This window comes from Lissotriton helveticus, chromosome 7 (assembly GCF_964261635.1).
Source record: "Lissotriton helveticus chromosome 7, aLisHel1.1, whole genome shotgun sequence".
Classification (NCBI taxonomy): domain Eukaryota; kingdom Metazoa; phylum Chordata; class Amphibia; order Caudata; family Salamandridae; genus Lissotriton; species Lissotriton helveticus.
Window position 1 is genome coordinate 1,613,092,669 of NC_136068.1, and position 16,072 is coordinate 1,613,108,740.

General features: G+C 49.5%; 1 protein-coding gene across 3 annotated transcripts in view; it reads left to right on the forward strand.

The window, feature by feature from the left end:
* IRF3 (interferon regulatory factor 3) overlaps positions 1-16,072 on the forward strand; it is a 251,590-nt gene that overhangs the window by 114,739 nt on the left and 120,779 nt on the right. For all 3 annotated transcript variants that reach the window (XM_078655266.1, XM_078655267.1, XM_078655268.1), the window contains one exon: positions 1,113-1,222. In XM_078655266.1, the coding sequence (XP_078511392.1) occupies positions 1,113-1,222 (110 nt within the window). The remainder of the gene's footprint in view (positions 1-1,112; positions 1,223-16,072) is intronic.

A 16,072-nucleotide genomic window follows, 5' to 3' on the forward strand; every position in this document is an offset into this window, starting at 1 on the left:
ACTTTACTACTCCTAAATGCCTTCTGTGAATACCAAAAGTAGTAAGTTTGGGATTTTGTTTCAGATTAGTTTTGTGAATCGGCCCCAAAGTCTCCTCCTCAACCACTTCCTAAAGTGGCTTTTGAAATCTGTTGGTACAAGGTTGACTTTAATTTGGATATTGGTCGCATTTCACCATGACTCTGTCACTATCAGCAAGTTTCTATGCCTCCATCAAATTCTGGTTCAGGGCAATGCTTCTCAGCTGCTTTTGAAGTTAATCAAACATCTGCCAGATTACGTCTATGTATGCACACTTCTGGGGGTAAGAACTGAGAGGCACAAGTTTTTTGGGTGCAGATGAAATAGAATCTTTATCTGTTGTATGGGGCGCAAGAATTCTAGGAGCTTATTTACAAACCTCTCGCACTGCCGGTACTTCACTTGTCCCATATGAAAAGTGACGCACCGGCGGCACAAGGTGCTTGTAAATAAGCCCCTTAGTATTTTAATTATCTCAGAGCTATAGTGGCCATTAGCCCCACACATCCATGATGTAAGTAATGTATACTTATTGTCCATTGATTTTCCTCTAGTAATGTTGTTTCACATCCAGAAGTACAGAAAGACAGAAATGCCCCTTGAGAGCAAAGACAGGCACCCACGGGGTATAAACAGCACACACTGGCTCACAGAGAGGCACATGAAAGCTTACGCTGGGGCATGAGTGACCATACCCAGTGGTATGAGCATGCCCCTTGAGAGCAAAGACAGGCACCCACAGGGGTATAAACAAGCACACCCTTGCTCACAGACAGACACATGAAAGCTTATGCTGGGACATGAGTAAGCACACCCAGTGGTATGAGCAAGCATACACGGGGGCAGTAAGTAGCAAGCACACTTGGGGATATGGAAAAGTACATCCAAGGGCACAAGCAAGTACACTTTGGGACATGAACAGGCACACCACGGTACATGCGGTACATGTAATGCCATGTGCAGACGGACCCAACCAGTACCACACTTTGCCTCATCCAGAGCCCCACATAGAATAATAAAAATATAGCAAAAGTGATTAGTTTAGTTTCCACGTTTCTTTCTTCTTTCTGAAATGACTCTCTCTCCTGCAGGTCTTGAAGCCACGGAAGATTCAGAGGCCGTAGAAGATGGCACCAGTCCTTCAACTGACAGCCCTTGGCTGGAGGAGGTCCCTGGAGATCCTTGCAACCTGTATAACCTGGTGCGTTCATTTTCCATTAAAATGGTCAAAGCCTCTTCTGCAAAAATGTACACAAAAGCTTTTGTGGCCTTCCCTCTAGACTGAGAATCTTAGAGGTAGAACTGTATGGGCTGAAACATTTTCGCTTCTGGCAACACAGCAATTCACACTGCCAATTTTATGTTCTTTCATGCCACATGTGGAAAACCAAATCACATGAAAACCCCCTTTTTCGGATCTCGTTTGCAACCATCCAAACAGATTGTGAAGTGCAGTGTATTCCGCAGACACATGACATGATTCGTGACCACCACTGTCATTCTGTGCCTTGGCGCTTGGATGCATTCCACTGGCTTTGCCAGAGAGGCCCACGTGACCCTCATGGACATGCCCTTTGACTGCAAGCCCTTACATGTAGGGCAGTTATTCACCAACTCCTCCGGGGAACACTTCAGAAACAGCTAAGCCATATGACACATGGAGCCTCTGGCCTCCACAGTGAAGCAGTGCCATCGGCGCTACCAAACATTTTGGGTCTACTCCAGGGCACTAAGCTTCCCAACTGATCCTAAGCATCTCCACAAATGTATTGTTTCTTTCGTTGCAGAGGTGGATTTAAAGAGCGCTGACAGCAGCAACAATATCAGCTTCAGCTCCTATCATCTTCCACTGGAGATCTCTCCCACTCCTTCTCTACCTTACAAACCTCCATTGGGGAGAAAGGTCTCCTAATTCTCCACCAATTAGAGAAACTGGAAATAAGTCAGTATGTAACCCAAGTCATCATCTGAAGACCTTCTCCTTCCTCTCTTGGTCTACAAACTGCCCTCTTTCTTCAGGACATCTTTCTTCCTTGTGGCTTTATCTCGAAGGCAAATATAGTTGTCCTGCTGTATAACGGGACCATAGGAGTGGTACCACTGGACGAAAGGGCCATGAAATTCTACTCCATTTAATTCTAGATTCCCAAGAAGGACAGAGGTCTGAAATCCATCCCGGATGTTGCCTCTTGGATTTGTTCATTCAGGAGTAAAAGTCCAAAATGTGGACAAGTATTGTTTCCCATCCATGCTGGTTGATTGGCTGTAGTCCCTGAACCTCCAGGAAGTCTACTTTCATGTGTCAAAACTTCAATCTAACAGGCATTACCTGAGTTTTCTAATCAAAGGGAGCTCTTCTGCCACATGAAGGTTTTTTTTCCATTCCAATCTGATGTTTTTTAGAACAACGGTGAGTTTTCCTTAAATAACCCTCATCTACCAGGTTTTCCCCTTGGTGGCATGCTTTATAATTGGGTCCTTCCCATTCTGCTGCATAACGGGGTGTGCTACAACCTACGCGTTACGTTTGAGCACAGTTTGGTATCTCCTAAGTAAGAGAAGATATCAGGGTGGTATCAGAGAGCATTCCATTTTGGTTCTGAAGAATAGCCTTGGGGTAGGGCTAGAAACATATCGACCAGCGGAACTGAGGTACATTGTCCCCTCAAATTTCTTAGAATCCTTTCCTACTAGGCAGGTATTTTTTATTCTCTCTTTCCCATTACACCCTAAACTTAATATGAATAAATTTTTTACCAACAACAAGTGCTCCCAAGTGACGCATATGTTCTGTAGTAGGGGATCTGTGTATAGTCATAATCTAGTGAATAGTCCCGCCCATGTGCGTGGACCCCGGAGCAATCAAAAATAATCTCTTACAGTGTCGAAAAATGCAGACCTGCACAGACACTTAAGAGAGAATTAAAGACAGATAATGCAGCCTATAACACAGGCTACACTGTCCAGTACTTCAACTAGAAATTCCACCCAAAAAATCCACAACATCAAAGCCTGTACAGATTTCCCTTGCTTCAGCAGCAAAAACCCTCTGGAATGATAGAGAGGAGGATCTGGACAGACAAGCTCCATAGGCTGCCATTATGTGGCTCAGAACAGCATACTGTGCCTTTAAGAGAACTTTCCAGAACTTCACAGTATCCCAGAATGCACTGCAGGTCCCATTTACTTTCAGTTCTTTTTTCCGGCTCCTGCAAGCAGGACCCTGGAGCATTGAGCTCTCCCTTTTCAAGGGTTTATTGGTGATTTATCACTATTAATTTAGTTTTGAGTGCTTCTAAAGTACTTTAGTGCTGTTCTTCTTGGTTTTTGCTCCTTTTTATGTCACCATAAAATGGTGCCGCTCATTTGCTCCATTCTTCATTTGAATTTTACCCGAGGATAGTTGTTTGCTGCTTGCCGCCCACGGAGGAATCTACGGACCAGAGGGATTATCTGACAGGTCGCGCTGCTGGTGGGAGCAGTACCGCATTCGGCGGATACTCTGCACGCTCCCAGCGTGCGCTTGACTTGGAAAAAAAACTACCGCTGACCACACCGGGGGACTGCGAGGACCAGCAGCCTCTAGCCCTCACAGCTGGTGCCTCTTCCCCCGGCGGCCACGCCCCCTCATTACCGGCTACTTACTTTTCGCGACACCCGCTCCGCGGGTGCCGCTCATTTGCTCCATTCTTCATTTGAATTTTACCCGAGGATAGTTGTTTGCTGCTTGCCGCCCACGGAGGAATCTACGGACCAGAGGGATTATCTGACAGGTCGCGCTGCTGGTGGGAGCAGTACCGCATTCGGCGGATACTCTGCACGCTCCCAGCGTGCGCTTGACTGGGGAAAAAAACTACCGCTGACCACACCGGGGGACTGCGAGGACCAGCAGCCTCTAGCCCTCACAGCTGGTGCCTCTTCCCCCGGCGGCCACGCCCCCTCATTACCGGCTACTTACTTTTCGCGACACCCGCTCCGCGGGTGCCGCTCATTTGCTCCATTCTTCATTTGAATTTTACCCGAGGATAGTTGTTTGCTGCTTGCCGCCCACGGAGGAATCTACGGACCAGAGGGATTATCTGACAGGTCGCGCTGCTGGTGGGAGCAGTACCGCATTCGGCGGATACTCTGCACGCTCCCAGCGTGCGCTTGACTGGGGAAAAAAACTACCGCTGACCACACCGGGGGACTGCGAGGACCAGCAGCCTCTAGCCCTCACAGCTGGTGCCTCTTCCCCCGGCGGCCACGCCCCCTCATTACCGGCTACTTACTTTTCGCGACACCCGCTCCGCGGGTGCCGCTCATTTGCTCCATTCTTCATTTGAATTTTACCCGAGGATAGTTGTTTGCTGCTTGCCGCCCACGGAGGAATCTACGGACCAGAGGGATTATCTGACAGGTCGCGCTGCTGGTGGGAGCAGTACCGCATTCGGCGGATACTCTGCACGCTCCCAGCGTGCGCTTGACTGGGGAAAAAAACTACCGCTGACCACACCGGGGGACTGCGAGGACCAGCAGCCTCTAGCCCTCACAGCTGGTGCCTCTTCCCCCGGCGGCCACGCCCCCTTGGCACAACATAAGAACTAGTTCTGTCCCTCCCGCAGCACGGGACGCAGCGCGGGGCGAAGCCCGGGCGAAGGGCGGGCCCGTTTAAGCCCGTTCAAGCCTGTGCAAGACTGGACTGGGCCACCCTATTTTAGGTTGTTTTTATTACTCCCTTCTTATTTAACGCTATTTTTAACTGTATTTTAACTTATAACCCTGAAATTGTTCTTTTTAATTCTACTAACAGTATTGAGGCTTTAATGTACGTCCAGTATGTCTCCTAGAAATACTAGAAACACTGTCAAAAAGCAGGCCCTGGCGGCGGCTGAGGTCATTGGCCCGATAGACCAATTTATCACTAAGGCCAATGTTGCCATTGAGCAGGGTATTATACTACTGAATCGTCGAGTCTCCCAGGACTTGGCTATAGCGAGACGTTCCTCTATGGGCCTATTGGCCACCGCAGTAACACCCCAACGTTCAGTAGAATTACCCCTGCCAGTGACAATGCACGCAGAGGTACACACGGTGCCCAACACGGTGGACCTCTCGGCAACCTTGAACCTGTCAGATTCTCGTATGTCACTTGAAAAATCCCCACTCATATTTGCTACCCATAGTGCCCCGGATCCCTCTCCAGTCACAGATAGGGGTATACGTGAAGGTGCTATCCCCAAAAGAAAGTCTAAAAGAAGGAAAACTGCTCGCTTAGAGCATATTGCTACTTCCCCACCTATGTCTATCCCTAAAACCCCTTCTACTACGTATCTCCCCTCCCAATCCACTAATCTTGCTCTAACTTCCCCCCAACCACTCCCTTCCGTGCTAGCACCTGCAATGATTCTTACTGCTGATAACCTAACCCTTAGCAGTCACAGTAGCTATGATAGTGACAGCAGCATGGATGACTATGGTAACTTAACTAACAATACCTGTGGCAATGACAGCCTATTGCTCAACAAAATAGGTGAATTATTTAAGTCATACTTAACCCCCATAGAAAAGGTACTCCATCAGCTGCAATCTCAATTAGCTCAATTAACCCAACTGTCTTCAGTTCCCGATCTAAATAAGGGTAACACAAACAATCCCAATTTACCACAAGGGAAGCCCTTAGTAGATATCATCAAAACCAGTAACCCTAACCTTCCAAAAACTACTTTACCCAACAATAACACTAACCAAAAGGCCCCACTGAAACCTATCCAAAAGCAACCACCATCTGCTCAGCCTAAGCCTCAAGTCCCACTGAAGACATCGAAGCCTCTACCACTTCCACCTCTGATCAATTCTAATGATCAGTTGCCTAATCAACAAATAACCCTTCCTACTCCTTCCCTTCCTACTCCAGCCCCTTCGGTCCCAAAGCAACAATCGGTCGGCTTTAACAACGCCCCGAGAAATCGGAAGAGAGGGGGTCGCTCCGTACATCTCCCACCTGAGGCATCTCCTTACGTGGTTATCCTGACAGGTGTTCCGGGACTCCCCCCCCAGTCAAGACGAGCCACTCTGGTCACTAAAAAATAAAGTCATATATTGGTTGTCCAATAATAGACCTTTAACATCTTTTTTGGACAACAGAGTTACCACCGTTCGCAGAGTGCCATGGCTCGGCACCGTGCCCAAAAACATCCAGGGCGACTGCATTATAGTGAATTTCGAAGACCCCAATACTGTTGAGCACATTTGCTCCTGGGGCGACCGTACTTCTGCTGAAGGGATAGCTACCCATAACCTCTCATACTTCTACCCCCCGACTCCCCGTCACAACACTGGTCCCCCTTGGAGTTGGATGAGAGTGGGCAATTGGGATGGGAACAGAGACCATGGTCACCGGGCAGGTTATGGCTTTTCCAATTCTACCACCAGTCATTTTTCCAATTGGAGAGGACCACCATTATCCAACAGATATGAATGTTTGGATATGGTTGATTGACCATCAGTCCCCTCCGATAACAATACTCAAGACACTATTGGAACTCAGATAATTACTACTTACTCTACCAGAAAAAACCGGGTGGTAACGCCCAACCATTTTCCCCTGCCCGGTGTTGGCATTGAGCTTCTTTCTTCTCCGCCAAAGATCTTTTTGCATCTGCCATCTTCACAGGTTTGTGTTCTTAGCCCTGCTCCTCTTATAACCCCTGAGGAGCCACATATAAGGCAACAAAACAGTTTACCTCTATCGCCCTGTCTATCTAATAAAACTGCCCCTTCCCTTATCCCTTCCCCTTGTATCTGTGATCTAATACCCCTTGACACCTTGTCGACCCCAAATCCCCTCTTACCCCCAACCAGGGATCTCACAATCATGTATTGGAACCTAGCGGGCCTTAGATCTAAAACACACCTTCAGCCTTGGATCGACCTGGTTAACAGACATGACATAGTCTGCTTCCAGGAAACCTGGGCCATTGAGCCGATTCATATCCAGGGTTTCAAAACCTTTCATATGTCCGCTATTCCATCGGTTCAAGGAAGACATAAGGGTGGTCTGGCTACCTACGTATCCAACCGATTTCCATTTATTATGACTGAAATATCCCAGGTGTCTGCAATTTTCCAAATTCTCAAGTTTACTGTTAAAAGCTCTGTTTATTATGTTATAAACATGTATAATAATGTCCCACATGTTGACTGTGTAAAGTCATTGACGGAAATCACTTCATTTTTACATGACCAGAAAGTTAAAAATGCACAGTCACAATGTTATTTTGTATGGGGTGGGGATTTTAATGTTTACTTATGTAGTAACTCCAACAAAGGTTTATGCGGCCTTGAAGATGAGTATGACTCCCCCATTACCCACTTCATCCATTCTAGCCTAGGGTCAGCTTTTAATGCCTGTTTATTTTCACTGGAACTTGAATTTGCGAATGAACTGGTGACACCTGTTGTCGATTTTAAGCCAACATTCCATGGTAGAGGACTGTTGTCCACAATCGACTTTATTCTGTGTTCTCAGATCTTAGGAACCAGACTGAAAAATTTTTCTACTGGCACAGACCCCTCTAGCGACCATTTTCCCAACAGCATTACTATTACTCTTACTTCTGTTCCCCTATCTCGCACTAAGTCTAGTACCTTAACACAGCAATCCCTGGAGATGGGCAGAACTAACGGGTATACAGTAAAGTGGTCTAAGATCAACCCCAAAGAAGTCACCGAAAGGGTTATCCAACAATCCTTCCCACAAATTTACATCTGTTTAGACGAAACCTCATCCCCTCAGTTGATCTTGTCTAGTTTTGCCAAGATCTTAGAAACTATGCGGCAGGAGCTTACCCGCCACCACAACAAGAAGGAAGAGAAAGAAAGTCGAGGGTGGTTTGACCGTGATTGTCGTAGGGCCCACAGTGCACTCAAACGAGCCCTTCATAGTCAAGACAGGGATGGAGCCCTAATCTCACTGTTAAGAAATCAATATAAATTGACCCTAAAAGCCCGCAAACGGGAAATAAAAAACAACCTTTGGGCCCAACTCCATGAGAGTATAAAATCAAAGGACAGCACGCTATTTTGGCGAACAGTCAAATCTCCATTTTTGGCAGATGACGCCGCTGCTTCCCATTTAGATGTGGCGGTTCCCGCTGAAAAATGGGTGACCCATTTCTCTCAGATATTTGGGGATCCAACCCCATTCACCGACGATATTACATCTGGGGAGGCCAGTACCAACAGTGATAACATCTACCCAATTGACATTTACTTTGACCTTGGAGACGTGAATACAGCACTAACGTCTTCTAAGACTGGGAAAGCCCCTGGACCTGACGGGGTTCCATTAGACATTTTTGTGAATAACCTTGAACTATGGTCCCCAATAGTCACCCAAGTCATGTCCGCAGTCTCTCAGGTCGGTTTAATCGATTCTTGGTCCACCTCTGTGCTTCTCCCCATTTTTAAAAAGGGAGACCGAGACAATCCAGCTTGCTACCGACCAATTTCCCTCTTGGACTCGCTGGGTAAGGTCGCTGGTAGACTCCTCCTGGAACGCCTCCAGGATTGGGCAAAAGAGAACAAGATCATTACAGACCTCCAGTTTGGGTTCCAAGAGGGTTTGGGTACGGTGGAGCAGGCTCTTAACCTCACCTTACTTATGGGGAAATACGCTTGGGCTAAAGGTGGTAATCTCTACCTGGTTTATGTGGATTTAAGTTCCGCATTCGATTGCGTAATCCACTCCAAGCTATGGGAGATTTTAAATAAATTGGGTGTAGACCCCCCAATCCTGAAGTTTCTCCGAGAGCTTTACTCGGATGCCAAAGCCTGTGTGAGGTATGGCATCAACGGAGAGCTAACGGATTCATTTCGAATTACAAAAGGAGTAAGACAGGGGTGCGTCCTTGCTCCATTCCTATTTAACATCTATACTAATGGTTTGGAGCAAGCGATGCTGATAGGGAATAAGGACCTCCCCTGCATAAAAGACCGCCCGATTCCAGCATTGCTTTATGCCGATGACTCGGTAATTTTAGCAAGGACACCTAATCAGCTCCAGTTGCAACTTGATAAGTATTGCCAATACATGCTCTCTCTTGGTCTTAAAGTCAACAAATCCAAGACTTTTGTCATGTATGTTGGCAAGAAAGCCCAGAAATGTAAACCTATCTACATTGAGAATACTAGGCTAGATAGTGCTAGGAACTATCCGTATTTAGGAATCCTCATTGACTACCAACTGTCATGGAAACCTGCTATATCTAGCAGGAAATTGCCGCTCCAGCGCACAACATCAGCACTGACCTCATTCTCAAGGAAGCTGGGCAAGCCCGCTCCTGCAGTAATATTGCAAATTTTTCAAGCTAAGTGCACGAGTGTGGCTACCTACGGAGCAGGTGTTTGGGGCTATGTGCCTGTCCAGGTGCTCCAAGTAGTTGAAAATGATTTTTTGAAGTACATATTAGCTCTCCCCAGAAGTGCCTCCAACTACGGTAGCCATATAGAGCTCGGTTGGGATTACCTATCTGACATCATAAGGTACCAACCGATTCTTCTTTGGCACCGTATATGGACCAAGGAGCAATGTCTCCTAACCCGGTCGCTAATAACAGACTGTCTGACTCTGACCCATTGGAAGAAGATTCCTTGGCTATGGTACGTTTTTAAATTTCTGAATGACTTGAACTGCGTAGAGTTTTTCATAAACCCTACGTCACTCACTACCATATCAAGAAGGTCTCTAAAGAACTTATGTGTTTCGCACCTGAGTGACTTAAGTCTGTGCTCTGAAATCGGCAAACAGTCAACTATCCATCTAACGATGATTCAATCCTCATATGGCCTGCAACCTTATCTGTCCTTTTATTTGTCTAATTATGATAGATATGTTTTAACCCGATTTAGATTTAATTCCTTTTATCGTCTTGTTTCATTTCCTATGCCCTCTGACTGGTCACGTGAAATGATCAAATGTCCCTGTGACGATTGTACTCCTCAGTCAACATTACATGTAACTTTATTTTGTACCTTTTATGAAAATCCTCGTAAACGTTGGTTGGTTCCTCTGCTTAGATCATTAAGACTGAGAAGATGCAGACCTGCCCTTCTGGCATTACAATGTCTAGATTCTCCTTTTGTTGCAAAAACAGTTGCTTATTATTTAAAAGCTTGTATAAAAATCCGTTCTCAACTTGCGGCCCCTGCGCAGTAAATATCTATTCTTATACTGCTGTTATTTTGGGTATCAATACAGAGCAAACTGATTATATGCTTAAACTGATGCATTACTGCACATAGCAACTAATTTTTATATGAAAAACAAAATGTTGCAAATAATTGTATATGTACTGTATGATTTTCACCTGTACTTTTATGGTTGTAAATTCAACCGAATAAAGTTACATTTGATTTGATTTGATGTCAAATATGCCTGCATTATTTGACAAATGCCCGGAGTGCTCCAGGAAGAAGGCCAAATCGGATTCCCATGAGGTGTGAATCCTCTGCCTTCCCTCTTCCCATGTTCCTGAGGAGTGTGAGATCTGCCAGGGCTTCTCTGGCAGGACCCTGAAGGAAAGAAAGAAGATCAGGCTTCAGGGACTCGAGGAAAGAAGGCTGAAGGCACAAGGTGGGTCTGGAGGGGCTCCTTCTACCCATGCTGAGGCCTCTGGGGGGCTCCCCAGGGGCAGGAAGACCAGCAAACGTGCCCACTCTCCGTCTGGGTCGATTGCAGAGACCACGACGTCGAGAGGAATGACTGCTGTCTGTTCCCCGTCCCCCCAGGGCTCTGGGGCGAAGCGCCGTCGGCGCTCGACGTCGAGGGATGTGCACAGACCGCCGTCGAAGTCTCCAGTGACGATTTCGTCGTCATCCTCGTCGGTCTCGACGTCGAGTGATCAACGTCGAAGGGCCCGGCGTCGGCGCTCGCCGTCGAAGCGATACCGCCGTTCGCCGTCGGCGAAGAGGAGGAGAACATCATCGTCGAGGGGATCCTAGTCGTCGAGGAGTGGTCCGACGTCGAGGAGGAGGTCGCCGTCGAGGCGCAAGAGGTCGCCGTCGAGGCGCAAGAGGTCGCCGTCGAGGCGCAAAAGGTCGTCGTCGAGACGCGAGAGGTCGACGTTGAGGCGTACGAAGTTGACGTCGAGGCATGGGCGACGGTCGACGTTGAGACATGGACGACGGTCGACGTCGAGGAAGAGACGCTCGACGTCGGGGGGCCAACGCTCGTCGCCTGGTCACCGTTCTTCGACGTCGAAGAAGCGGGAGAAGAGGCCTGATGCCATGGGAGGGTCACCAACGTCCCAGGCTGGTGGTGGATCACCGGGCTCGGTGTATTCTGAGGTGTATACGCCTTCGCAAGTTACGCCTCCGCCTCCATTGCCGAGGGGTCTCCCTCCGAGGGCTCCTACCCCTCCTCCGTTGCCTCCACTTCCGCAACCTGTACCTCCACCTCAGGTGCCAGAGAGGCCGCCCCCGGTTCCTCCGAGGTCGACTTCCTTACCCAGGTTTCCAACCCCTCCCAAAGGAACTCCTAAGCAGGCCCCGGTCAGACCTAAGACGCCCACTCCGGTGGAACCGGCGGATCGTCCGAGGCCTAGGAAGTCGAGATCACGCTCCGGACGGAGAGGAAGATCTAGGAGTCGGCGCAGGTCCTCCACTAGATCTAGGCGCCGCCATAGAAGTCGAGGATCCAGGTCCCGCACGGACTCCTCCAGGACACGATCCTATTCGCCGACATTGTCGGATTCCCCAGGGACAAGGGTGTCTCCGGTGGACGACATCGGCACGTTCCAGGAGGTTCTCCTGAGGGGGGCTACGAAATTGGGCATCACGGTGATGGCTCCTACACCTACGACGTCCGTGATATTCGAGACACTTCACAAGAAGCATCTGTCTCGCCCTCTACTGCCATTGGTGCCAGGGCTGGTCGAACCTGCGGAGGAGCTGTTTCTTACGCCTGCGGTGGTGAAGGCCGCTCCCTCCCGACTTCTGAAGAAGTATAGAGCACCGGATTCGGACCCAGCCTTCCTGCGGATGGACCCAGTGCCCGATTCAGTTATAGTGACGGCGGCCAGGAAGTTACACTCTACCTCCCCGTCCTCCACCGTGCCGCCTGATAAGGAAAGCCGATGGATTGATTCGGCTGGTCGGAAGGCTTGTGGAACTTCTTCCACGACCATGAAAGCCTCCAGCGACTCGGCTTTGTTGGGGCGGTACAGCCGTGCCCTGTGGGACTCCCTGGAACAGTTCACGGACCTTCTGCCACGTGACAAGAAGGAGGACTTCCTAGAAATACTTAAGGAAGGGACGCTGGTTTCAAACCAGGTCATCAGCGCCTCTGCGGATATTTCGCTGTTGGCAGCCCATGGTTACTGTCACGGGATCAACCAGTGCCGCCATGCTTGGCTCAGGCTCACGTCACTCAAGCCGGAGGCCCAGCAGCGGGTGGCCAATCTGCCCTTTTCCGGAGAAACACTGTTCGTAAAACATGCCGATGATGAGATGGCCCGCATGAAGGCGGAGGCGGAGACCCTGACGGCTGTGGGTTTGGAAAAGCGCAAAGAAAAGAAGTCCTACCGCCCGTTCCAGAGACGGTTCGGTGCACAGGGGAAAGGACGAGGCCAGTCTTCGGGACAGCAGCAGCAACAGCAGCAGCAGTTCCGGAGACCCTTACAGAAGCGCCAGAAGGGTAGAGGTGGACAACAGTCCTCTACAGCTAACAAAGGCCCGGCCGGGTCTCGACCCTGAGCGGTTACTTCCCCTTCATCCGTTACCCGCTCCGGTGGGGGGAAGCGTTCAACTTTTTCTGGCAGAGTGTCTTCTCTACTGGGATCGAGGGCCTCTTGTATCTTCCTGACGCCACATGCGCGGCTGCACATGAGACCGCTGCAGGAGTGCTTGGAGGATCAGTGGGACCAGAGGAGAGGATCTTGGGACGACAAGATACGACTGTCTCTGCATGCTCTTCAGTCTCTGAAGTGGTGGTGTTCAGCGGAGAATCTCCTCAGAGGGGTTCCCTTCCACAAGGACATTCCCACTCAGACTATCGTGACGGATGCGTCTCTTCAGGGCTGGGGAGCGCACTCCGGGGACTTACAGATTCAAGGGACGTGGTCCCCGACGGAGTCCACGTACCACATCAATTTCCTGGAACTCAGAGCGGTTCACTTGGCACTGAAGGCCTTTCATCCGTCCTTCCAGACCAACTCTCTGCTTGTACAGACGGACAATACGACCACGATGTATTACCTCAACAAGCAGGGGGGCTCGAGATCACGCACCCTGTCGCAGGAGGCGCAGGCGATCTGGCACTGGCTTCTGGCCCGAGGACTGACAATAACGGCCACCCATCTGCCAGGTGTGCAGAATGTTCAGGCAGACACACTGAGCAGACTGATTCAGGAAAACCACGAATGGGTCATAAACGATGAAGTACTAGGAGAAGTCTTCGCAAGGTGGGGAACTCCAGACGTAGATCTGTTCGCCACCGCAGAAAACATGCTTTTACATTGTAACCAAGCTGGAGCAACACGACACCCGCATCAAGGAGTCAGAAGACAGGATTTCAGTTCTGGAAGATGGCGCCGCTTCGACAAGCAGACAGGTCACTCAAATGGACAGGCTGCTCAAACTAATAGCAGACAAGAATGAGGATTTGGAAGCGAGGTCCCGCCGTAACAATGTCCGTATTTTAGGCCTTGCGGAGTCCACCAACACAGGCAAAATGGAGACCTTTGTAGAGAATCTTGTCACGGAACTGTTTGAGAAAGAATCCTTCTCCTCACACTTCATTGTTGAGAGGGCCCACAGGTCCTTGGCAGCTCGCCCACCGCCCGGAGCCCAACCTCGTCCCGTCATCGTGCGTTTTCTAAATTACAGAGACCGTGACGCGGTGTTAAGACGCTCGAGAGAACTGGGGACTGTGAACTATTGCAATACGACTCTCTCTTTTTTCCCTGACTTTACCCCTTCAGTCCAAGAGGCCAGACGCAAATTTGCAGGGGTAAAAAAGAAACTTCAAGCGCAGGAGATCCCATACGCCATGCTGTACCCAGCAAAATTGAAAATCTCACTTCAAGGCAGGCATCAATTTTTTCAAAGCCCACAACAGGTGGAAGACTTTCTTAAACAACATAGACCAAAACAGTGAAGAAGCGGCTCGACGGAGATCCAGGTCCCCATCACCAATGTCACAACAGGACTGAAATGACGTACTGTGATATTGATCCGATTAGTACAGTGGTCTCTGCCCTTTGCCTAGGCGTAGCCTGATTGTTATAAATTCAGTTGAGATGCTTGAGCTGTACAAATCTCACCGGTCTATAGTATAATTGAGTGCTCGGTCACCCACCTCCGTCCCACGCTGGGCGTCCGGGGTAAGCCCGGACCCTGTGGGTGCAAGTAGGGAGGTGGTTGGCTGGTTTGGTGCCCTAGTCTCTGTCCCCCAATGGGCGAGCCCCTAATCACCCCATCCCTCCTCAGGGTGGAGGCATGTGTAGTATCTTGTATGATCTTTGTTTCGTTTTGTTTCTGGGAAGGTGGGTGGGGGTTGTATACCCGGCTAGTTGGGGTTGCCGGTGTGGGTGGGAAAGAACTCCGAACTAATGCTGATGATGTTGTACTGTTTGTCACGTACCTTTTGGGTGGGCTCTGTGGGGGGATTTTGGGGGGTAACAGTCGTTTCTACACCATCAACCGTGCTTTGGTCTTGGCTCGCGACATCACATGCTACATGATTCGCTATATGTCTGGATGGGTGACGTAGAGGTTACACAACCGTCACAACAGTTTCAACTGGTCTCCTGGAACATTCGTGGGCTGAACAATCCCAGGAAAAAGAGACAAATTCTGGGATACCTTGATAGGCAGGGCGTATCAATTGCCATGCTTCAGGAAACACATCTACTGCCTGATAGCTCTCCCCTATTTGCGTCTAGGTGGGCCTCATGCAAGGTTTTCTCTTCTTACTCCAATTATGCCAGGGGGGTGACGATCTTGGTCAGACGAGGGGTGAGGTTTACACCTGCTGGGACGGAAGTAGATTCATGTGGCAGATACTGCATGGTCTGGGGGAAACTACACTTGCATACTGTCCTTTTCGCCTGCTATTATGGTCCCAACACCGACGACACTTACTCGCTTCTCACAATGTGGGGTAAGATTCAAACATTGGGCATAGGCAATGTCATATTGGGAGGTGACTTTAATATCACTTTGGACCCTCGCCTTGACAGAACTATCCCCCAGGCCTCACACTACTCCCATACCCAACGCACGCTGTCCTCCATTGTTGCTGACCACGACTACATGGACGCCTGGAGACACCTACACCCGTCCCTCAAACAGGGCACTCACCACTCTGCTGTACACTCCACGTGGGCACGTCTAGACTATGTGCTCCTATCGGCAGGCTTCGCTCCCTGGCTGGTTAACGCCCTGCACCTCGCCAGGACCTTCTCAGACCATTCCCATGTCCTAATATCGCTACGCATACCCACTGAGGTCTCCCCCTACCTGAGCGGGCGCCTCAACCCGGCACATCTCACGGATTCTGCCTTCAGGGCGGAACTCGAACAGGACATACAAGACTTCTTTGAGCGTAATATGGGGTCGGTGTCGAATCTCACGACGGTCTGGGAGGCCTTTAAGGTCACGGTACGAGGTTGGTGCATCGCTAAGGGGGGAGGTGTCCTCAAATCATTACGAGATGAGCTGCGTAAGCTAGAATCCGAGCTTCGCGAACTGGAGCAGAGTAGAACTCGCGACGCTCGAGGACACACTTCTAATGCCCTACTCGGGGACAAGCTGAACAGAAGCGGCTGCTAGGGAGTGCAAGTTCCTCGGAAAACAGCATTCTGCACGCATCTTTGGTGTCAAATCCCACAGCGAGACCTCACAGAACAACTCCGCATCCTCACCAGTCATTATTCCACTCTTTATACCTCTCAAAGATCGGCACCCATCAACCTGCATCCTTATCTGGAGGACACAGCCAATGCGTGGCTTGGCCCATCCCAGCAGAAATTCCTGCACCATATACTTGAGGTGGATGAAATAAAAGACG